Raw genomic sequence first — 26,352 nt, 5'->3', positions numbered from 1 at the left:
AAAGGAACATTGTTTTATGTTATGTTACAGTGTATCTTACCCCAACTACTTAGTAAGATTTGCAGAAGTCCAAATTTAGGGCAAAATAGAAACCAATGAAAAATATTTTTCATTTGAATTTCAACAGAATCTGTATTATTGACTCTGGTCTGCTAGAGTACAACACTGTCAGTGTTACGCTTTCAGAAGTGCTATTTATATATTGTAACTCTAAGACCCTGTCTGTTTTCTTCACAGGAAATTAGTCTTTCATAATTAATGTCATAAAATGTTACAGCATCACTGTAGCAATACTACAATTAATGGTTCTGAGTGAAAGTGTTGTCTCTACATTGTTTTCAAATTATTTTAAACAATTCTAACTTTCTGGATAAGGTCCTTTTCTCAGGTTTGTTCATAACATGGTCACTGTAACACAGAAACAAATTATTTGGAAAGTGAAAAAAAAAATCAAATATTTTTTCTGTTGTTCAAATAACATCTATATATACTGCTTAAAAATTATGCATCCGCTTCTACCACTTTGATTCTAAAATTTTTATATGTTGCTTTTATCATCTTCAACAGAAAAATGGGTAAGAAAGCCAGGATCAAGATATCAGATATGCTAATAATAATGTTTGTGTAAGATTTTTTAGTTGGAAATGGAAATTAGGAAACTAAATGATGATTATATAAAGTGACAAAAATATTGTGGTGGTCAGAAGAAAACCATTATATCATACGTGATCACAAAAAGGAGGTTAAAAAAATCCCAAAACAACACAAATCACCTCATGTGATAACATCTAACAACTACAGATAACATTAAAAAACAAGTCTGATAAGCAACTCCCAAGTATTATGCCTAATGCATAGTGTAATTTTTTAAACACATACCAGTAGTTAATCCATCAATCTCTTAACATATAGCACCATGAAATACATCTTTTATGACATCGAGAAATGCTCCCCAGTTCTCCATTCCAGACACATGCCATGGCTATATCCTGGGGCCCTATCAAATTCAAACATAGGCGACTGATCACCCCAGTCCTGCGTGCTGCTCTCCAAGCAAAGAGGACACAGGGAGAGAGGCTGCAGGCTAGGCAAAGCATGATGCAGCAAGTCCCATAACATAACCTATCTGCCCAGAGCCATAATCCTGAAGTGTACCCAAATATGTCATCTGTACACAGCAAAAATACACAAGACAATATTTAGTTGCATTTTGCTAAATATATATACCTTATGTCATTTCTTGAATAGCAAACCACATCTAGAGTATTTCAATTAATATTTAAATATAAGTAACTTACTTTTATTTCCAACCAAGGCCACAAGTGGCTGTGTTTCTGATCCTTCATTCACTTTTTTTACCACATTATACCAGTCTTCCAAATTTTCAAAACTCTGGCCATTGGTAATATCATAAACCAAGAGAATGCCCTAAATAAAAAGGCATGTTTAAAATGTTATAGATTGTAAAAGAATTTAACACTGTAAGATTTGCATCAATCTAAATTATTATTGTCATAGAATAGAGCATTAATAAATAATGGCATCATATCTTTTGAGGCTCAGTTAAAGTAATTATAAATGTCTATACTATACACATTATTACAGTATTTCTCCTCCATTTCATGTGTTCCAAATGCACGTTTCAGGAAAAAAATGGCAACACAGTCACAATTAGAGCACAATTAGTTATATCAGAACTACTACAAACTGCATATGCTTTATGATAAACCCAAAATAGCATTACACACTAACAGGGAGATAAAAATTACACTGGAGAAGGTCTTTTATTTTAACAATTATTAGTTGCAGTTTCAATGTTCCCTTTTTTGAACAAAAAAAGAAGGAAGTTCAATTTTACATTTCTGCACATTGTCTGTCATCTTTCTGCTGTCTTTTGGGGATAAAGGCCAGATTCTGTTCCTACAGTGTTGTAGAAGATAAGTAAGAAGTATTGGCAAGCTTTAAATTTTCAAAAGAGAACCTAAAGACATGGTAAGCACTCAAAAAGGAGTCCCATATATTTCTGAGGTTTTGGGCCAAGCTAGAGGTGACACAAAGTGGACACTGCTGATGTTTCCTCAGCACAAATATCCAATATTATAAAGCACAGCCTATCAACAGTCCAAATGTCATCCCTGTCTCCTCCACAATTTTAAGATCAACTCTCAGATCTTATTGAGTCTTCTGCTCCTGCTTTCCACTACACCCTAATAAAGTCAGTATCTTGTAAATGGGAAATAAAGTCAGAATTGGTTTCAATCACACTTCTTCTCATGGAGTTCACACCTGTCAAAAAAACTCTACATCTGCACACTGTTTCTCATATGAAATTTTCACAAATATTCTGAAAAAACAGCATGATCCATACAAAAATAGCTGGCTCAATGACTTACTGTCAATAGAAAAGATTTTTCAAGTTTCTTCAGGCATTTGTCTGGGCCCAGTTTTAACTGATAGTTAAAAGGAGTGCCTTAGATCATAAGGAGAGCCTTAGATCACAAAACAGAGTGTACACTTACTTAATCATTTCACATTTGGCAACAAGTTAGTATAGACAGCAAGACTACTTGAGGAGAGTTCAGATTTTATGATGACAAACAGTGTAAAAATAATAAGATGCAATTCAATAAATACCATGACAGGTTCAAAGGAAACAATAATCAAGTCCACAATAGGAAGCATCTGGCTCTGTAGCAGGTTCCATATAATATGATCAAGGATTTACAGCTCACAGCTGAATTTGCCGAGCTTACTTTGCAAATATCACACTGGCCTAAAACATTCCAGGTGAAATAATGCATCCATCTTTGGACACTTGAAGGTCAAAAAAGGGTACACTAGAAGAAACCAGTAACAGTGGTTAACAGTCATAGAAACCATGACTGACATGAAAAAAGTGGGAAAAAAAACCTGACTGCTTCAACAAATACATGACTTATGGTACGCATGATGATGCTGGTATAAGTTTCAAGAGAAGATAACAGTTCTCTTTATATATGCTTTTATACATAGTTTGCAGAAGTCACTAAATTGGGAAGACCAGCCAATATGCCCTAGGGCAGGGTTACCACAAAGGGGTATGTAGACATGCTCATGGAATGGATGAACAGCAACCTTTCAACATTCACCAAGGATAAGTGCAAAGTCCTGCAGCTCAGAAGGGGTGAACAATACAGGCTGAGGGGAGCAATATATGACTGGCTGGAGAGCAACTGAAAATGACCTGCAGGTCTTATCAGACAGCAGGCAAAATCCAAGCCTGTGGAGACCCTGAGAGGCATTTCCTGGGTTAGAGAGACACAAGAAGTTTCCCTCAAAAGCTGTTTGACTCCACTGGCTCTTTCCCTTGTTCCTATGTCCCTCAGCTAGTCCCTCTGTATTCCCCTATTGGCCCTCATCTTTGTACAGCCCAGATACCACAGTTCAGCCCCTACCTCTTGATACATGGGGACCTGGACTCTCCCGATGAGTCCTGCCCTTGGACCCTGAACATCTCACCACACAGCTAAATTAAACATCTGTGGATACTATGCAAAGGCCCTTTTTGCTTCCTTACCCTGGACTTTACTAACAGCTATTTCAGCTGCAACATTCCCTGGCAGCAAGGATGGCCAACCTGATCCTGGGCTGCATTAGCGGAAGTACAGCCACCAGTCCAGCAAACTTTTCTACTCAGCACTTGTTGGATCATATCTAAAAGAACACATCCAGTCAGAACATATCTTTAGGCCCCTCAAGACATCAGTAAAGTGGAGTAACTTAAGCAGAGGGCTAGCAAGATGATCAGAGGCTGGAGCACTTGTTTTATAAGGAAGAGCTGAACAAACCCAAATTCTTCAGCATGGAGAGGAAGCAGCCCTGGGAGGACCTAAAAGCAGCCTTCCCATAACCATGAGGAGGCAATGAAGGAGATGGAGCCAGGCTTTTCACAGTAGTGCACGGCAGGATAAAACTCAGTGGGCATAAGTTGAAATCAGAGAAATTCAAACCATAACTAATGAACAGCTTTTTCACCATGAGGAAAATAAAGCAGTTTGACCAGAGGTTGCTCAGTCTCCATCCTTAGAAGTTGACAAGCAGGAACTCAATAGATCCCTGAGCAGCCTAGCTCCAGTTGATCTCTCAGTTGATAGTAGTTAGAGAGTGTTTTACTACCAATCTCCTGACATCCTTCCACCCTGAACTTTCTTACGAATCTGTGATCAGTACAACATGCAGTGAAAGGTTTAATTCACAGCAAGAAGATTATAGTAAGAGTACTAAAACCAAGCAAACAAACAAACAAACAAAAAAAAAACCCTATGGACACTGTAAGAATAGCAAAGCTCTGAAATACACCACCTATAATAGTCCAACAGACCAACACTCAAAAATGTTTGAAGGTTCTAGAAGTCATTACAGACGGATGGCTTTGAAGGAGGGCAACAGATCCTACTGAGATCCCTCCAACTCCTATTTTCTTATGACTGCAATACCAATCTAGCTCATTTCCTCCAATGTTATTAACTCCTTGGCAAACTTCAGGTTTTTTTCCTTATATTTCTATAGTTGCTATTAATTTCTGAGAAACAGATTTCATCAGTTCCTTCAAGGAAATAAAGAATTATGACACTTTCCCCTTGCTATCTTTCCTTCTTTACCAAGCAAATCTAATATTAAACATCCACTTTCCCTCTTCCAATTTTGGTGCAATTTATTCCTTAATATCTTGCATCTCTAAGTTAATCTCAGTTAATTTCTCCTGACTGTTTTTATAACTACCCAAATACCTGGGCACATATGTAATTGTCTCAAAATCTAAGTTTTGCTCTAGGAAGGACATACTTATGTTATTAAATGCTCAGTGGAAAAGAAACTCAATCTAAAGGATAAGAATGGTAAAAGTTAAAAAAAAAATGCCAGCCATAATGCTGGAAGTTGTAAATGAGGAAGGAGCACACAGCAATGCTTCTTTCACCAGCTGTTGAGTTGTCTCACAAGCTTGCAGAAGAGCAGATTATCTAAACCATCTTCAGCACTAATCAGAGTTTGATGGAGAAAAAATCAGAAAGTGTGAGCATTTAAGGTTAGCCAACTCTTTCTAACCAATTCTTCATCAAAATTCTACTCTGCTTCATGTCCTCTAGACAACTGTAGCCTACCCACCCCTTTGGATGAAAGCGTATTCACAGTGGATTTACCATCAAAGAAATCATTTAATAAAGTCTGCAAGTAGAGTTGACTTAACTTCCTTATGGTCCCTTTCTCTGTGATCTAAAACACTGCTTCTAAAGCACATTCTTTTTGTAAACATTTTTTTTAGTCTTGTCAATATTTGCTGCACCTTCAAAAAACAAAGATGGCAGGTATAACATCATATAGATGCAAAAAAGGCAGCATGGCATCCAGGTCATAAAGAATACTTTCTGCTTAGATTTTCACAACAGCACTCTATATGCAACTTAGTATGATACAGATAATTAATGAAAGACTAGTCACAACTCCATGGCTAAAATTTATTTCATCTTTTTCTTTAATTTAATAGAGAAATCCCATAATTGCTTTCAAAAAAAAAAAATTCATCATATTTTCCACAAACTTATAGTATATGGAGTACAGACCAAGTAGACAGCATAAAAGCTGTTGTTTCCCTATTATGTGTGAGGAATTAAGGAGGAAAATTAACACTGGCATAGTTACACAAAAGTACTGTATTTCCCTGCCATGAGAGAGGTTTGAAACACATGGTAGATGACATACCAAGAACAGCACATTGATTCTCTAGTCTCCAGCAACATGGTGAATAGTCCCTGCTTGCATAATTACACTCTAGTAGGAGAGACATTTTGCCTACGTTAGTGCACATGTGAGTGCTTTTTGTTTAGGAATTATAGAGCATTTTCAAAAATAGGTCACTGGAAACTGAGAATATTGCAGAAATTATTTGCTGCTCCCTGGAGAAAGTAGAGTCTGCAGTACTCCTATTAACAAGCCAATTTATGATGTAGCATATGCCAGATCTTAAAGATAATTTAAACTAGATATGTGGGTAGGGGCAGCAATTACAGGTAAGCTGTGGGAGTGCTTCTGAAAGATTTACCACGCAAACAGCAGCAGCCTTATTTCAAAACTGAAGTGCTAGTATGGAAGTGTTGTAACCAGCCAATATATTTGTACTGATAATCAAAATTTAAGACATGCCAAGCTTATATCAAGATCTGTCACAGTAAAAGGAAGCTGAGGAAAACAATAATGAAAAACATATGTTTTCTTCTTCATTTATCCTCAGCTACCCTTGTCCTATGACTGACTTTTGCATCAAGGAACTAACTTTTAAATTTTCATTAATATTATAAAATTAGTCAGGCCAAAATTCTAGAGTATTTTTTTCTAGTCACAGAATATTAATTTAGTAAAGAGCAACTTAATTGCTGCAGAAATGTGCAGATGAAAACAGAGTTTTTAGCAAATGAAAGCAGCTTACAGTCCACACATACTTAACCACTGCTGTCTTTGCTGATACTGAGGACGTGGTCACTCAAATACATGCGAATAAGTTGCCATAATTGAATTATTTACTCTCTATCAGAACAGCTGTGGCAACTTACTACACAATTACTCTCAGCATCTCTCAATTCTGAGATAAATGTGGTAGTTTTAAATAGCTTTCAGTTAATATTGATTATTAATACCCTTTATTTATAAAGAACAAGGGCTCTTCTTTTCCCCACAGCTTGCAGAGTTCTTCTGCCCCACCAATGAAATTCAGCTACCAAGATAGGATGCAGCAACCATATGAGCAATAAATGAGCAATATCAGAGGAAAAGAATGAAAAATGTGCAGGGAGAAAGCAACTGCTTAAAGACAGAAGTAAACTGCAATTTCTCCAACTGCAACCAATGCAAGTTCTCTTATTTTAAAACATGGCACAAGAAATAGGAGATCTCAATCAAAATATGGCATCTTAACAGTAACCTAATCTATCCTAGAGAATTGATTCATCTCTCATTAGAGAGAAAGAAACCTCCAGTGGCAAGTTTTTGAAGTGAAGTACAGATGGATGCTCCATTTACTCTTATTGATATCCTGATCAAATTTCAACCAAGATCAGGTGAACTGCAGACCATAACCTTTTCAGTTGCTGGAGATTCTTTAAACTTCTATCTCCAGCTGGCCATAGGATTTTAGAAGTAGGCCTACCATACACATAGATTTCTGAGCACAAAAATAAGAATTCAGCAGCTTATATCTCTGAATCTCACAATGATCAGATAGATGGAAATCTACACAAGGCTACGGGCGTCTGCAAATGCTGGATTAAAGGCACAACACATACTATAGGTATGCTGCAAACAATTCCACACATGTACTTTAAATCTGAATTATTTAGATTTGACAAATATACAAACACAATTTCTGCAGCAGATCCAGATCATCTGCTTTATCTGTATCTGTACAGCTTGTGTACTTTATAAATAAGATATTTAAAATCCCAGCTGCACCACACATGCTGACCAAGTGCATATCATAGGCACATACACTTTTTTTGCAGCAACCTTTACTCAAGTTACTTCAATATTTTAAAGGCTCTCTTGCACTGGGAAACCCAAACTGAGCACAGTACTTCAAATGCAACCTCAGAAATCATATTGTACCATGATATATAGCCTCAGAGATCATGATATTCACTTTCCTTGATTTAACTACTTCATTCTTACTAACACAGATCAGTACTCAATTAGATTTGACTGTTGCAAGGATGCATTGCAAAGTCCCATTCAACTGTTTTTTTACCTCAATAAGACACCCATCCAAGGGCTTTGAGCTTTTTCCTCCAAAGCCATTTCACAGAATGACTGAGGTTGGAAGGAACCTCTAGAAGTCATTTGGTTCAATGCTCCTGTTCAAGCAGTGTCACACATGCTCAGAACCATGTCCAGACTGCTTTTGAGTATCTCTCAGGATGGAGACTCTACAACCTCTCCGGTCAACTTGTGCCAGTTCTCAGTCATCCCCACAGCAGAAAATGTGTTTCCTGATGTTCAGAAAGAATCCCCTGTGTGTCAGTTTGTGCCTATTGCTCTGGTTCTGTCAATAGACACTACACAAAAAAGCCTGCTTCTCTCTTCTTTGCATCCTTCCTGCATGGTGTATATATATTGATTAGCCTTCTATTCTCCAGGCTGAACAGTCACAGCTCTCTCAGTCTTTTCTCACAGGAGAGATGCTCCAGACCATTAATCACCTTTGTGGCCCCTTCACTGCACACTCTCCAGTTGATTCCCAGCTGCATAAAATTATTCTGTACCAGGTGCAGGACTTGGCATCTGTCATCAGCTGAACCTCACAAGGTTTCTGTTGGTCCACTCCTTCAGTTGGTCATGGTCTCTCTCAGCAGCAGCCCTACAATGGCACAGTGACCATTCCTCCCCAAACTGGTGCTATTCATAAACTTACAAACAATGCTTTGTTCCACTGATAAAATAATTAGTAAAAGATACAACCCCAGTACCAACCATAAAAAATAAGACTTATAATCAAGCATCAGTAAGACACTGAGCTATAGACCTTTAAACCCAGCTGTCCAGGCGGATTTTCAGTAAATCTGTGGTCTACCCATTCCACCTGTATCTCTACAATTGTAATAATATTATGGGAGATTATGCCAAAGGCCCTGCTGAAGTGAAGGTAATTCACATCCATCCATCTGCTCTCCTGTCCACAGAGCTAACGACCTAACTACAGACAGCAATCAAGTTGGCTGTGCACATTTTACCCTCACAAATTCCATGCTACTGCTTCCCAATTACTTTCTTGCTGTTTTGATGCCCATTCACGGGATTTTTTTATCCATATTTAAAAGGATTTCCCTATAAAGGGAAATCCTACTTGTTCTACTTTGCTTTTCTTCTTTTTCTTATAAAAAGGTACAGATGTTCAACATGAAATAAGCTTATGCCTAGCAATAAGCTGAAAGCAGTGCTTTCTCAAAGTATTCATATCATTTCACGAATAGATGAAAATAGAGACAATTTTATGCATCTTTAACAGGCACTGTTACAAAGCTAATAGAAAAGTGTGTTAGAACTCAACTTTGATGATAAGAAGCCTCTTACAGACACTGGCAATACACGCCAACACTAGGAAAGAAAAATCACCAGTCCATTAAAAAAATAGGGTTAAAATTAGGACTGGAGGAAGATTAAAAACAAAGAGATTGGACGTAGGGGTTTTTTGTTAATGTGATCTGAATTACAAAAAAAAAAAATCAAACTTTAGTCTTATTGATATCAACTGCTTATGCACTTTTGGGCACTGGTATTAACTTTTTGACCTGCTATTTTTGCTAAGAAACGCTGAAGTTTATCACCAAATTCAATACAGACAAAGCTAATAGCCTTTTATTTCCTTCATTAAATTTACTTTGGACATATGGCAACAATTTGTGATTAATCAAATTCCCTCTGTCATGGAAGCCACTTTCTCCTATTGCTTGCTAGATCTGTAACAGGTTAGCAAATTGGGTTTTATAAAAAAAAAATAACATGCTATAAACAGATGCAACAGCTAAAAACATTGACTTTTTTTGAAAGTGACAAAATGTTACATTGACAAGTTTCTCTTTATCCAATTAACTAATAAATCCCAATCTCTTTCATTAGCCATTCCTGTGTTGCATAACATTATCAAATAGCACATGTTATGCCTATTGGTCTCATTACAAACTTCAAAATAAGGAACTGAGCACATTTTAGGATCACTCATGCTAAGAAGTTTGGCATTTATAATACATCCTCCTGAATCATCTCATGACTCAAGATACAGTTATAATACTTAGCTCTTAATCCTACCATCCATTTTAAGTTGCTTTAACCTGAAGATAAACTTAATGTTCATTGGACAGGATTTCTGCAAAAATATTTAGCTACTTGGTTGTCTCTTTTTGTTTGCCCTCTTATAACACCAGTTGCATGTATGAGTTTAATGGTGTAGGATTGCTCTTAATTTCCTCTTTCTACCCTTTCCCCCCAGGAGGCAGCTGTTCTGAAAGCAGCCACTCTATCTACCATGTGGATATCCAAATAGCCTTTACTATTTATTGTGATTGCTTTTCTTAACTCAAGACACAAGGGCTGGAAACAACCATCTGTTCTTGGGAGTTATTCAGTTCTATAAAGGCACACACTTATTTTGCTTTTTATGTCAGCCCCAAAAAATTAGTTACACACCAAAATTAAAGTAGCATATTAATATCAATTAAGTTTAGATTGAACAGACATTCAAGAGTTTTGAGATTCATTAATCAGTCAACTAAAAGCTATATATAATGTATGTATATATAATTTTAAGAACAAAGTTTCAATTAATTTTATATCACTGCTACAAGATATAATTATCAGCATTTATACTGTACCTGAGCTCCATAAATATATTTATCCAGCATTTTGCCTCCTATTGTTTGTCCCCCTACATCCCACACTTGAAGAGTAACATTCAAATTTCCTGGAAAAAAATTAAACAGATATTGTGTAACTTGGAAAATTTAGATACACATATATTCAACAACAATAGCTTGTAACAAGTATACAAGAAACGGGAATTAATTTTGAAACAAAAATGATTGTGTCATCTGGGAAAAAAGTCATTTGTGTCCACCTAAGTTATTAAGATACAGTAAAACTATAGCTAGTTATTAACATATCTAATATTATCAGCAAATAATTGGAATTACATAAAGTATAACAGTCCTGAATAGAAATTATACAACATATTCCACTGACAAAACATGTAAAACTGCACGAAGAATGTTCTACAGAGTGGTACTTGGAACTGAAAGTAGCACAATTAATGCCAACTTATCCACATTATTTCATACTGTGTGTCCCTTCTTCACCCCCTCTCCAAAACTTTCTTACAGATCAAGAAGCAAGGAAAATCTTCAGGACAACTTCATTTTGGTAGTGATGCTGATAGTAGTATACAGTTACAACATTGTATAGCTGACAGAGTAAAAAAATGGAAATGCTGACACACATCTAAGTTGAGGATGCAAACTATGATTACTTCCTCCACTCTTCACCTCTAAGCATGAAGCTAAATTGGACATGATTTACATGATTTACATGTAGTTTCTTCAAAGAATCTACACCAAGAATAGACCCTTTCTACTCTAAACCATTTTTAAGCTATGTTGAAACTGTTAAGAGGTTTTTAAAAACAAAACTAACAAAAAAAATCAGTGTCAATGCGGAATATTTGACATCCTACAAATCATATATATTCTACAAGACAACTCAGCAACTCACAAATCAAAAATATACACAGAAAGGTATCATATACATACAAACACATTGAAGTACACTTTCTCACATTTTGCATGGTAAGAACTGTTTTCAGAACTGTACTGATTACCTGGGAGCACCAAACTCCAACAGAGTAAGGACTGACAAATTTTTTTCTAATCCACATACAACTCACATGACACTTACATGTGTTATGGTTGGACACTGGCGCAATGCCAGCGTCCCCATGAAAATGCACTTTCCTTAAATAAATGCTGTGAGATGTTATCAGGAATAGAGCAGAGCAGGCCTAAGTTTAATAACAAAGGAAAAAAAAACTTTATTAAACTATTACTAATACAGAAAACACATAAACTAAATTTAGGATGAAGACTTTTAAACCACCCCTCCTCTTCTTAATTTTTAAAAACACTTAGCTATGAAACATCACCTGGGATTCTTGATTAAATTACTACCTTTTAGGTAATCTATATTTAAACTATTAAGGGAGAGAGAGAAGTTTTTCTTGCACTACAGACCCCCCAGGAAACACAGCTGCTACTCTGTGTTTCCCTGTCACACATGGCAACTGCCCGGAAAAAAAAAATCTGCTAGTGTGATACTCTCTATTTTATGTCACAGTGCTCTCACTACTGTGCATGGACAGACTGCTTATAGGGCTCCTTTAAGGATGCTTTGCTACGGACCTAAAGATACAACAGTTCAGTTTCTCATCCTGGGACTACAGTCCCCCCCATTTTCCCCTGGGGCCGAGGAGTCTAAAAACAAGAATCATCTTCTTCCCGAAGACAGAGGGTATTACTATTCCCTCCTCAACTTTCTTCGGTTCTTGCCATTCCTGTGCTGTTTGAAGCTGAAACAGGTCTCCCTGGGTCACTACTGCATCCCCCTAAAATGCAGTCTCTATTGCAGGAGATTTTGGTTTAGTCTATGGCTAACAAGAAAAGTCTAGCTAAAAGCTACTTCATCATCTCCTCCTACTTAAATATTTCTTTTTCTAACATCTCAGGTCCTGGACTATCTCTCTTTTACAAATTAAGGAAGAGTAATACTTTTAAAAAGCCTTCATTTCTTAGAAAGGGTTAAACGTTCAGACTCCCTGGACGGCTGATATCTCGGTCCGGTGTTCCGCCGCCTCCCACGCTGGCCATCCCCCCCCTTCTCTTTCTCCTCTGCTGGCAAATTTCCAAGTGCCGCCAGGCTCTCTGTCTCTTTTCTTCTTGGAGAGGGGGGGGGACAAAAGCATTTCTACTTCTCTCCACCCTTCCATCCACAGGAGCTGGCTCAGTTCCAGACCTTCAGCCCCTCGGCCTACCTGGACAAGGCCGCGTGGCTTCCCCTCCCCCACCCAGCTTAAGGCTGGGCAGGGGAGAGTCTGCACTCTCTGACGACTGGAACTAAAAGAGAGAGTTCTCTTGGGAGTTCTTGCTTTTAACCTCCTGTGTTCTCAGAGGCGTGTCTATACTTTTAGTAGTCACTCCAGGTGCCAATATCTAAACTTGACTACTGATTAGTTTGACCCAACTTGTTAGAAAAAATTCACTTCCATGTCAAACCACGACAACATGTTAATACAAATTCTACATACAAATAATCACAACTGCCTATTAATTTTACTCCTGGATTTTAAAAAATGCAACAAATTTCACATCACAACAATTACAAATCGAGTGGAAATGAACACATTATTTTGGCTTGCTAAGAAAGACATTCTTAATTCAATTATTTTATGTAGTTGACAATCTGATTTTACCCTACATGATCCATTCAGCTCTAAATTGGTAACTGACATGCTCACATTGGTTACACAATGAAATGTGCTCCATGGAATGTAGGTGAAAATAACAGCAAATTTTAACTATATAGATGAATATATGCTACCAGTGATATTACATGTACCACATCATACCTTTATAATGTACCTTGCTTTAATCTGGTTAAAAGAGCAAATTCCCAAAACTACTGCCTTGCTCTCAAAAATACAGAGATGAATGTGAAACAGTACTATTACTATTAAGCTACTCTGAGTTTTATGTAATACCAAGAGAATATCTACATGGAGCTTAGAAAACACATCATAAACCCCCCAATTCAATCAAGGCAACCTTTTATAATCAACAAAAAGCTTATTTGTTTTAATAGTTCATATACTATGTATTAATTAATTAATTATTTTAAAAGCTTAGAACATAAATGATTGTAAACAATGCAGGAAAGTCTTCCATAAAGCATCTGGTATGGATAAACTAGTGCATCCACAGTCTGAAAAGACTTTACATCCCCAGTGGGTAAATAAACTATGCAGGCTCAAAGGCTCACCATGCTACAGTATTCTATCCCTATGTATTCTGCTGCAAAGTCACTGTGTCATTCATGACAGTTATTTTTGGGAGGAAAAAAAAAAACTTTATAAATATTATCACTTTCAAAATCAGTAATTTCCAGATGCCTAATTTTGTGTTCAAGTACTCTAAAAAGTTTCAACTTGATTTTTCCTCCTAAGGAAATAATTATGCACAGCATACTGGCCTTAGTATCTGGATAACTGCATGAAATGACCTAAAAATTTTACTGCAGTACGTTAAATTAAACAGTCTAACTGTGACTGTCCAATTAAAAAATCTCCTATTACAAAGTATTTACTCTGCTTCATTAACAACAGAAAAAAGAAACAGGGAAAAAAATATTGGGATGTTCATTTAAGGTGAACTCCTTAATTAGGACCTCACTAACTATGAAATTCACACTGATCATCTCCTGTGCAAAATGCTTAATTTTCCCTTTTTTTTTCAGTTAGGTTCTGTAATATTTGCTTTGTGTTCAGACTGATGCTGGGGAAGAAAGAAGTATGTTAGGATTATTCTGACAAAAGGAAAAACTGCAGGCAATTTACCTAGCAAGTATTTAATTAACAACTGAGATAGTAGCACACAAAGTTTTCTGCAAAAAGTTTGAAATCTTTTATTTTTTTTTCAATTTAACAGGAACATAAAAACTATAAACTTACAACAAAACAAAAAGAAATAAGACAGTTCTTAGAAACAGTCTTAACACTCCAATAAAAATAACGGAAGAATCCCATCAAAATAACATGTAATACACTATTAAGGAAAAAAAAAATCCCCAGCACTTCTTTACTCTGTAGAAAATACACACAGGTGCAAAGCTGAAATACATGAGGCAGCACAGTGCACGTGTGTAGATTGCTTCTGGCATGAACTGAAGCCACTGGGTTGCTGCAGCAGTGACCCTGCAAGAGGACACTTGGTGTACTGGTTAACCTTACTTACAGTGCTGCACAGTCAAAATGGTACTAAAACCACAAGTCTGAACACTTTTTACACCAACGACTTTTAAAAAAATCCTTTTAACAGGAGAATCCTGTTTACTGAACTGCACCCACAACCTCCCATAAAGTATACAACTATGGCTCTTAAGAGTCTCTATCAGGAGACCCTCTGACTAACAGATACACTATTTAAGCACTAAAACCTACACCATGGTTGCATCCAGACTATACAAGATTCTACATCAATAAATATAATGAAACTGATTAGCACTTAAAAAAAAAAGTATTTTGAACAAGCTGCATGAAGTGAATTTGTCATGTTGAACACTAGACACATGTTGAACAACACTGAACACCTTCAAAATTTATCAAAGTAGTTCTGATTTGTATTAAACAGTACTGTTTTACCATGCAAAATATTTACTATTTTCACTGCAAAACTGCATTAGTTACTAAAACAATTGGAGCCAAATGCCACTTTTATTTTAAAAAATAATTTAAAAGAAAACAAAAAAAAAAACCAGGAAAACAGTACTTGTATTTTTTAACTTATAATGTATTTCAGTGAAGCCCAACATAAACTTCTGTGCAATTCTAGAAATCTGTCATTTTAATTTCTGGAATCTTTGCTTATGTTGAAAAAGAAAAAAAAAATCAACTACTGAACCACAGTTGTTCAGCAATTCTCCTACTGAATAAGAGAAATTGAATCCTTTTTCCAACTGATACACACACAATTTCTGTGCAGTGGTATCAATTAACCTGTCAAGTAAATATAGCAGCTATGCAAACCCAGAACTAATCAAAAAATTAGAAAAATCCACTTACTAAAGCAATGCTTCCCATTCCAGTATTTAGAAATGTTACCTCCCTCCCTCTCACTCCCCACGACTAGTCCAGTTTACCTATGAAATATGAGAGCCATATATACCCAAACACATATATAGCTATAGGCAAAACCAGAGTGACAACCTACAGAAAAATGTTTCTTCCTGAATATGAATACAAATGCTACTGTTCTAAGGAAAACATATCTACAGACTTTTTGGTGCTATTTTTACTTGCATTCTGATTTTATTACAAAATAAACTATGAATGAATGAAATTCACACACAATATAAACTATGAAAAAAAATGAATGAAGCAACAGTTGATAATTTTCCAAAGTTTCTACTCAACAAGGATATTTAGAATCCCAGTAATGTACTAATAGTTTCTGTATGCTTAACAGCAGGAAAAAAAAACTTGCAAAATACAAGTTCTGAGCATGCACACTGCATGATCTGTGTACACATTCCACTTGCAAGTATTGCTGTTAAATATTATATACACTGGTGTTTTTAGAGGCATGAGCAGGACAATAAAAAAATTATTATGTTGATTTTATGGAGAAATAAGCACTGGGATTTGGTACTTTATCATTCATCAGATACTAAAAAGGTACAGCAAAATTGCCAAACCAAAATAGTGAACACAGGGATAGTCTGAAAAGATTATTCCATTTCACTTAAGAAAATATATAAACATCATCAAGAAATTATTTGCAATATAATTTTTTAAAAAAGAAGTTCAAGAACTGAATACATTTTCTTGTAACTTCAGATTACAGAAAAAAAATGCTTACTTTCTGGGTTTGCTTCCCTCCTCACCCTTCACAAGGAGAAGACAGAATTACAGAACTTGCATCAACTTTATCAAATGTCACTACAGCTTTTAATGATTACACTAACTTTTTCTAACTTCTGCTTTCTGAATCCAGAAGTAAATATTTCTAATTAAATACTTGCATACTTAGAATATGAGCACACACAAATCAGTGAAAAGACATATTTTAAACCCCAATTGTTCAGAGACAAACTTAACCAGCAATTATTCTTTTTTAATTATTTCTTTGTATTTTCCAGTGTGCTGCAACTGGCATCTAAATAGTTTCTTTGCCATCGTGAAGTGAAACATCTTGAATGCTCAAACTGTATTTTTATGAGTGCCGAGGGACCCTAAATTTTAGTGGTCTATTAAATGCCAGCAATTTCATGCTGCCTTGCATAAAACAGCATTCACATATTAGAGCACTGCAAATCCATAGCTCCATTATGCTTCTCTCACACAACTCAAATATGAGTTGTGTATTTCATTAAAAAATATATATATTTCTTTCAAAACACATATACTTTTTCAATTAATATGTTTAAAGTTCCATTTCATTGTTGTGTGTTGCACTATCCACATGGAAAGTGAGTGCACTCAAGGAGGGATTATAAAATTCATCAATATAGATCGCATTCCTTTTATTTCAGTTCATTGTTTTACTTAGAGATGCAAGTTGTAAATGCATAACCCTATGACACCTGGCAAGAATGTACGAACAAAATATTCTCCAAAAAACCTAATTTACTTTGCCATAAAAATCACTGCACTAAGCTTATTTAGTACACATTACTCTGAAGAATATGTTTCTGCAAGTCTTTCAGTGTTAGTTTTTATTCTCTTACCTGGCAATAATATCCTTTTCAAGAAGAAGTCCAGTCCTAAGGTTTGTTTGTACTGTTTTCCAAACGTTTCTTGAGCAAAACGTGTAGCTAAGGATGTCTAAAACAGAACAGTATCAAATTAAGTTGTCATATTCAACAGCAACAAACTTTATGTTAACCCAGAAGTATGAAATACAGTTAAGCACTTTTTAAATCAATGAATACTAACAGTGTTCATGACAAGCACTCCAGTCAGTTTCAACATAATAACAGGAGGTGGCAAAGGCTACTAATATATGCAAAAAGAAGCAAGATGTGTATTTGCTTTGATTTCAAAAATACTCTAACAGTCCTATTACAAAATATTATGCAGATTTGAAGGAGGTATCATTAGTGTGCTCAAACTGACACAAATCTAGGTGACACCATCTGCACCTGAAGATCTCAGTATTTTTAAAAAGCATTCATTTCCAAAACAAGGGTCCTCCCCTGGTAAGGAACACCATGATCCCAGACCAATTTTCTGGGAGAGAATAGAGATCTATCTGCACAGTGCAGAATCCCACAGGGGGCTCCTACGTGTGGCAAGATTTCTGCCACTGTACATCAGCTTCAGGATCAGGGATTACAGGAACTCTAAAATGGGAAGAGTCCTTTCTTGCACACAGAAAAAAGAAGCTAAACTCATATTATGAATGCACATTTATAGAATCATTCCTTTCAGTAGAAATTTGAAAATTGATTTCTTCAATTGGTATTCTGTAGATTTATGAAAGCAAGCCAATTCACTGTTAACCTAATAAGTTTTTACTATATACAGCTGAAAGAATACACAACTAACCTAGGCAAACCACTGAAGCAAGGCACTTATATTCTGTCAGTAGCAATTTGATAGAAATTTAAGTTCTACTCTCAAGACAAAAAAAAAAAGGGATGGGGAAAAAAGAAAGGGAAAGAAATAAAGAAAGAAGGTCCACAAAAAAAGTAAAGGAGAAAAGAGTGGTGCAATCAAAAATAATTCAGAAGTTTGTATTGTGAAAAAAAAATACTAAATATTAAAAATTATAAAATACTACCAAAATCAAATTAGTGTACACTTAAAAATCTCTTGTTGACATGACTTCTGTAAATAAAAATACAAATCAACTACAAAAAAAAAATCTAAATATTTATTTACATATAATAAGAATGAAAAATACTAGGATATTCACAAAACCCTTACACTGTCAAAAAACTCAAAACAGGCCAGAAGGGTTTTTTCTTGCCAGTTTTCCATTCATCAACCCACGAAGAGATAAGTCACACCAATCGTTACCAGAAATTGCTAAGAATACATTGTTAAATTAGAATTGTTAAGAACCCATTTAGTTAAAAATGCAATATCAAAATAATGCCAACAGTTCTGAAATATAAGAAGAGGCAAGGTCCACGAATAGAAGGCCATAACAAAGATCTAAATTAGGCTAATGTCAAATGTACACAGAAAAAAAACCCTTTTTGTTGCATTAAAATATGATCACCAGAGCTCCAGCATTAACACTCTAGTATGAATAGGCAAACATTTATTCAACTATTAGATTTCCTATTAAGTAAATAAAACAAGATTTACTGTTTTCATGTTTCTATATCATATTTATATTCCTATCACTGGCATATACATAATGAATGATATTTTCATATCAGAAGACATATTTAGGAAACAATTCAATAAGTCAGTGTTAGCCTATGGCAAAATTTTCATTTACTTCACTGAACTCAAGCCCCAAGAGGATTATAAATAAAAAAACAAATGGGGTAAAAAGCAAGTAAACTAGAAATAGCATGAGTATGCTTATCTATTTATATCCCTGTGGAAAGAGGGAAGACCTCAGAGGATGTATCGTGAGAAGATTCTTCTGCCTTTGGTTATGTGACAGTAATACTAACAGCACACACAAAATAAAAGTCAATACAGATTCAGACTACAGTATTGAAAGAGACAGTAGAACTGATTCATTTAATCCCAACAGTTAGCATGTCAAGATTACAATGACATCTTTAATCTGTCATGACCTTAAAGATGTAGATGAGAATAAGATGACTGCAGGAATACACCATTCAGTCTTCTTGAAATTTTGCTTTTTGGAAAAGTAACTAGTGCCTAAATTATTCAATTATCATCTGACTATTATATATTCTATATTCTCCAACACACTAATTTAGATCCTTGTTAAATAAGCAACTTCTCCCTTCTTGTTTTAAAGGCTCAGAAAATATTAGCTTATCATTCTGTGACACTCATTATTCCCTGAGGACTTCTAGAGCTGTTAGTAAAAAGAAACTACACACATTCAATTAACAGCCACACTATAAGAGAAGCATGTAATCAAGAGCATGGCAAAGTCCTCTTAAACAGTTTTTCTCCACTGTGCTCTTGAATGCAAAGGTATTTATAGCACAAAATCATTGACTAACTCCTTCTTAAATTTTTTCCTAATAAATGTTAGAGCTCAAGGAAGGTGTTGGATTACCAGTCTAGAGTCCTCTATTTATTCACAAAACAAGCATTTACCCACAAAATGCTAAGAGCAACAGTTCAAACTTCTTTACAACAATAAACAAAGAAGTTATGTCAATGCATATTCAAGTGTCTCTACAATGCAAATACTCCCTTCAAATCCCAGAAGTGTTCACCGCCATGCTTGCCAGAAAAGATTTTGCTGAACAGTTTTATCTGAGGATATGTTGAATACAATCTATATAAGTATTAATGAAAGTTAAATAATGGTTCAGTAGAACTGTAGTTGTAAAAATAAATAAGTGATCAGTGAACATTTTTGAGAAAGGTTGCATTCCATAAAATTCCACCTCAATGTCAGGGTCAGAAAACAGTATGATAATATGAAGGCCTTTGTTCCTTTGCAGCTCTGTTAAGACAAACAGGCCATCAGCTTGCATAGCAGAATTTCCAGCAAAAATTCCATCGGTTTGGAAGGTTCACACACCTGCCTTAAATACTTCAAAGTGAATGTCAACATCCTATTCTAAATATATTCTAAATATAAATTAAAAAAACTCTATTGAAGGTTGGGGTTAAAAAACCCTGTTAAAAACAAGAAAATGTATTTGGGCTCTAATGTACAGCAAACAAGATAACAGTAAAAAAAAAAAAAAAAAGACGTATACTATTCTAAATTGCTGTTCCTGAAGACCTACATAATGAGTAAAGAGGAAAAAAAAGCAAACAATATCTATGAAATAAGCTAACAAGTAAGTAAATTGAAAGTCACACGGAACAAGCAATTATAGCCAGCTCTGACAATGACTTGTAGGGGAAATCCCACCAATGACAACTCTTTGAGTAAAGTCCTATCGAATTAAGTTTTGAGAAAGCTGTGCCAAAGTGTAACATCATAGTCGTAAGAAAGAAAATTAAACCCAAAATTCAATTAGAAGCAAGCACATAGTTCTGAAAGCCATGAATTTCCATTCACACGTGAACTTTAGCCAAAAATTGAAAATCTACTTTCCAAAAAAACCACATGTATCTATCTTTTCTTTCACTCCCTTCTAGAACATCAATGCCATTATCCAAGCACAGCTATGTTCATCCCTCAGTCATGTCCTATCTTATTGGCAAGAATTTTAGGACAAGCAAAACTAAAACAAACACTAGGCTAAATAATTAAATGCTTTAACTACCATAAAAACACATAACTGTCCAAGCTAATGTCCTTCCATCCCACTGCTAACTACTGATGCAACTTTCTTCACTGAAAAAGAGAAAATAGTCATAACTTCTTGACATTTGATGTAGATCTAGTTGATGCAGCTGAGCCAATCTGCACAGCACACTTCATTCAATTTTCCATTTGCAAGACTCAACAGTGACAACAATATTTTTGTCACCATCTATGAAGTTTTTGAGCCCAAGTGTAACAAGACAATTCAGAACTGGCACAATACTTAAAAATCTGCTATCCTAAAAAATCCTAAAGTAAGCAAGACACTACTTTTTATGCCAGCCTATGCTTTAGCTCCTGCAACTCTCATGCCAGCTTGAGCATTCATTATTTCATTTTCATCATCCATTGTTACCAGAAAAGAAAAGGTAGGATGTTTCTGCTACCATACTCTAGTTCCACCTACAACAGATAGCAAATAAACAGAACCTCAGCACACCTATTTTTTAGGACCTCCCTTCCCATTAACAGCTCTGAGATTTACTTCCAGAGGCACAAAACCCTTTTCAACATTAGCAAATCATAATATTCTATCTCAAAACAGCATCCTTGTGTATTTCAGTATGAAGCCAATCTATGCACAAAAAGAGTAGAAATATCTGGATCATAACATCATTTTTTTTCAATCCATACTAGTAATGTTGGTTTATTTTAATGGAAAATCATTTTGGCCCAGGAAGAGCGGGTTGATTTAAAATCTAGACATGTAAGGCTGCTGTGTGTATATATGTCCTTCCTATATTCAAAATCAAAGAGCCAACTGCTATTAATAATTGATGGATTTTTTCATCTCACATTGTCCCCACTTCTGATTGCTTTTTAGATTGTTTTCCTAGTTTGTCTAGTTCATTAAAATAATCCTCTATTATCTTCTGACTAACCAGTCTTGCTTCCCTCAATTTTGCTTTTTCACAGTTCACCATTACCTTACCATCTCTATTTCACCCTAAGAGTTTTAGAGATTCTACTCTGTCTCACTTCTCTTATGCTTTCTTCCGCTTTTACTCTTCTCTACTTGTGTTTGCTCTAGCAGTGCTTATTGCTATCCTTAAAATTCTAAGTATCCAATTATCAATTCAACCACCTCAAAACAAATTAACAGAAGCACAGCACCCCTCCCTTGCCTCATGGATAGAGCAACTCCTAGCTAGTGTAAGTACAAACATTACCTTTAGCTTGAACTGACACTGATTTGTTTTTAAGCTGCTACCAATCATTGCATAGAACCCGAGTCACATTGCTTCTAAGCAATGGTTGAGGAAAACAGCAAGTTTCTACCCGATCAACAACAACAAAATTTTTGTTGTTGTTGTTGTTTTTTTTTTTTTTTTGGAAAAGAGGGGGCAAAAGAAGCCAAATGTGAATACTTCACACTAAATACAAGATACAGTATTTCAGATATATCCCATCATTTTCTACACACCTCCTGTCTCATGATCCCAGAGTGACAGGAAGAGAAAAACCAACACCTTGCACAGTAAGAGAGAGAAGTATGCTGTGTGTAAAGACCAGCTGCGAACCAGGTGTGAGAGCCAGGCAATTTAGAGCTGAAAACACATAGACATACACAGGTTTCAACAAGTAAGCGTAACGAGTAGACAACAAAAGAGAGGAACCTCAACAATTTAGTCTTCTGAGGTAAAAAATAGTAGTAGGTACATTTTATTCTTCCATTCCATGACCCAATTGCTTCTTTATTTTTACAAGACCTTACAATAAATCTGTGAGTGCTGCCAGGCCATTGGGATGGTGGGAAGGAGCCTCTATTACAGCATCATCTAGGGGGGACAGGAGGAAAAGCAGCCCACCAGAGTATTGCTGCTGCTCATGCCCAAGAACCTGCCATGGAAGCGTGAGATTCCTAGAGTCAGCAGGAGATGTAGTGAGTGGCAGCTCCTGTGAGAGAGGTAGGAACCAACAGGAATATCAAAACTCAAGAATGCTTGAAAATCCATGTTTGGCAAGAGGTCTTGCCACAAGCTGCTCAACAGCAGTAGTGAAAGGATTCTTCAGTTTGAAAGGAAAACTCCTGGGAAATGCTACCCGTGAAGCAGCACTTCAGCTGTCAATGCTGTGCATTTATTATGTTTTCATCACACAGCTGGTTGGAATTGCCCATCTACTGACTCAGATGAACACAATACCACTTCAGACTGGGTTTAGAATCACTGGAGACAAAAAAAATGTTTTGTTTCTTTATAGAGCTCTGAATAAGTAAGTGAGCAAAACCACATGTACTTTCACTTAGAGCTTATTCCTGTTAATGTAAGGCAGTTCATTTAAACCAGCTCTACGAACATTTCCACTTTTCATATGAACTGTTAAGCAAGCAGAATTTCTTCTCCTTGTAGTTTCAAAAGTTAATGACAGAGGAAAGAACTGTATACTTCAATCATACAATAAATTTACTATTTTCAGGCGTATCTCACAAAATTATTCAAGCTACATATGACAATAGATATGTTCAAGTGCATAGTTAAGATCAGTGACTATTTTAAACGGTTAAGAAAGCAGCCTTTCTTTTGCTTTCTTTGGTCTCTCCTTGTCAAAATTTCTCTTTTACAAAGAGAAATTTCTTTGATTATTGTTTGGTTGTTTTGATTATTGTTGATACATAAACTTTTATAAACAGAATTTCATTATGGTGATTACACATAGGGGAAAAAAAAACCCAAAAACATAAAAGTTACAAACGAAAACAGACCCAGCAGTGCCTTTCCAAACTCTGGAACAGTAACTCCACTAGATGCAAACTGTTCTATCCAACTCGGGAGGTTGGTAGCTCTGTATCCGAAACGAAGGGCGCCTGCAGACCCAGCTAAGCGACCTTCCCTGCTCGTCCCTTTGGAGGGGAGCCACGAACCCTCGTGCTCGGCCCCGACCCCAGCTCTCCACGCCCGGGGCACTGCAGCCCCCGAGAATGGCTTTGGGCTGTTCCAGCGGCTCCAGCCGAGCAACCCCTGCCGCCAGCGCGCGATCGGCAGCGCACGGGGATCAGTGGGAAACTCCCTCAGCACAACTCGAATTACTTTATTCGCCACTCCTTTTCTCACGGCTCCAGAAAACTGGATTACAGTCGTGTACGTCTTTTTGTTGACGATACCTCCTCGCGTGCGGAAGCCCCGTCAGAGGGTTTGGCTGCCGGGCACGGCGCGGATACCGGTGGGAAGAGCCCGCGTCTCCCGTGCAGGGCCTGGAGCCGCGGGGGAGCAGCCAGCCAGGTATCGCGACAGCGGCTGCGCGACAGACTGGCAGCGCCGCGGGCTGCTCCCTCCTCAGCAGCAGAGCCAGGGGCGGCGTGAGGGGGAAGGCCGCGAAGGGGCTCGGGGCACCGCGGCGAGGGAGAGGAGCTGCCGGCGGGGCCGGCACTGACCTTGCCAGTGGTGCCGTCCCCCAGCACCACCAGCTTGAGCTGGCGGTCCGGACTCTCCTCCTCCTCCGAGTCCGACATGATCTCTACGGCCCCGGCGAGAAAGAAGAGGCTGAGAGCAGCCGGGAGGAGCCGGGTGCAGGCGCGAGGACGGGACAGAGAGAAGAGCGAGGGCCGCGCTCACGAAGCCCGCAGCAACGCTGGAGCCACCACCGCCATCTTCCTTCGGCGCGCCCTCCGTCGCTATGGTCCGCACGGGCGAAACCAACGACAGCGCTGAGGGAAGGGGGGAAACGGTAAATTGAGGGCGGGAGGTACAGCAACAAGTCCAGCTGCTGCTTCGGGACACACCCACTTCTTCACCCACAGAGTCGGGAGATGGTTCAGCCCGGCTGTCGGCCGCACGCCGCGGTGGCTCGGGCCCCGCAGTGACGCCCCGCGCGGTAACCGAGCAACGGGGGGCGGGGCGGGGGCGGGGCTATGACCTGGCCGCCCCCGCTGAGGGACGGGGTCGGCCCGTGTGGGGCTGGCCGGGGAGGCGGAGGGGGTTTGCTATGGCAGCTACATATAGCAACTAAATAAATAGCTATGGCAGCCAAATCATAGAATCACTGAATGGTTTGCGTTGGAAGGGACCTTAAACATCATCACATTCCAACACCCCTGCCATGGGCAGGGTCAGCTTTCTCTAGACCGGGTTGCTCAAAGCCCCGTCCATCCTGGCTTGGAGCACTGCCAGAGATGGGACAGCCGCAGCTTCTTTGGGCAACCTGTGCCAGTGCCTCACCACCCTCACAGTGAAGAATTTCTTCTTGATATAATCTAACCCTGCGCTCTTTCAGTTTAAAGCCATCCCCCCCTTGTTCTATCTCTACATTCACTTGTATGCAGTCCCTTTCTGGCTCTCATACCCCCTTTATGGGGGTACATATGGGCCTGTACAGTAAGGTCACTCTAGAGCCTTCTATTCTGCACACTGAACAATCCGAATTCTAGGGACTCCACTGCTTTTCTTACACAGTCTCAGAACTTTTCTATCCATATAGGCAATCAGTAAGAAAACTTGTAAAGATAGCACTAGCTGAATTCTGCCAGTGTCCCTTCAGCCTGTCATCTTTCCCATAGACTAAACAACTCCTCTTCAGTCAGTCTTTCCCTCGGTTGTCTTTTCTAGGCTCCTGATTATTCTTCTTGCTTTCCTTTGGCCCCTCTCCACTTTCTTGCAGTACTGTGCCAAAAACTGGATACAGTACTTCTGTTGAGGCCCTGGGAATACTGAGCAGAGTGGAAGTATTACTTCATGTGTCTTGCATACAAGACTTCTGTTTATATATCCCAGTGTGATGTTTGTTTTCCTGACGGTATGACATTGCTGACTCATACGAATCCTGATTTACTAAAAGAGCCTCTGGATGCTCTCCTGTTATTGGCATTTCATACATGTTGAAGCTTTATTTCTGTTTGACTGTAGTACTTTCTGCTTTTCCCCATTGAATTTAATCCTGTTTCAAGCTACTTGCAACATTTGTCAATAAAATTTTATTTATAATGTTGTCCTCCAAAATGCATGCCAACCATCCCAACTTGCTTATATCTGGAAGTCTAAGAGCTACACTCTCTATTCAAAAGTCATTAATAATGATATCCAATAGTACCAAATCTCTTTAAGCCTCTATTTGACATATTTTTCCAGTATGAGTGACAACAATTCTTTGGGCATTGTTTTTATGACAGTTTGAACAGAAACATCTAGAACTCTTTAAAGTGTAGATGTATTTTAATGGATTCAATAACAAGCTAAGAATTTTTAGAACAACTTTGCATAATGTCTGAATAGCAATCATACCTGTTTCAGTCTCTTTCAGGTTTTCTTTATGAAATGCATGTCTGAAATTTCCAATATTACAAGCACACTGTTTTACTCAATCCTCAGCTGGATCAAGAAGGTTCCATATTGATCACATATTCATGTGTTTGTATAATTGAGGCTAAATGCTTTTCCAATTACATTCTGGAAAAAGAAATAAAAAGGGAGGGGGGACAGATACACCATAAAGTACATTAAATTCTAATGGAAACCAAGACACACACCTTTGTCACTCTATACTTTGAATCAAATTAAACGTGTTCTTCATTATTTTCCACTTCAGATCATCTTTTAGCCTAATTGTACTGCAAGGTTTCTCAGCTTGGTACTTCAGCAAGATCAGCATCAGG

At 37.4% G+C, this 26,352-nt stretch overlaps 1 protein-coding gene across 2 annotated transcripts in view; it reads right to left on the bottom strand.

Moving 5' to 3' along the window:
• The window catches only part of RAB28 (RAB28, member RAS oncogene family), a 65,041-nt gene extending 40,726 nt beyond the window's left edge, over positions 1-24,315 (bottom strand). For both annotated transcript variants that reach the window (XM_053976647.1, XM_053976648.1), the window contains exons 1-4: positions 24,139-24,315; positions 17,065-17,161; positions 10,395-10,483; positions 1,299-1,428 (exon numbers count right to left, since the gene is read on the bottom strand). In XM_053976647.1, the coding sequence (XP_053832622.1) occupies positions 1,299-1,428; positions 10,395-10,483; positions 17,065-17,161; positions 24,139-24,216 (394 nt within the window). In that variant the 5' untranslated portion in view covers positions 24,217-24,315. The remainder of the gene's footprint in view (positions 1-1,298; positions 1,429-10,394; positions 10,484-17,064; positions 17,162-24,138) is intronic.
• Between the last annotated feature and the right edge of the window lie 2,037 nt (positions 24,316-26,352).

The sequence above is a fragment of the Vidua macroura genome, chromosome 4 (assembly GCF_024509145.1).
Source record: "Vidua macroura isolate BioBank_ID:100142 chromosome 4, ASM2450914v1, whole genome shotgun sequence".
NCBI classification, from domain to species: domain Eukaryota; kingdom Metazoa; phylum Chordata; class Aves; order Passeriformes; family Viduidae; genus Vidua; species Vidua macroura.
This window is presented reverse-complemented; position numbering and strand designations above follow the sequence as displayed.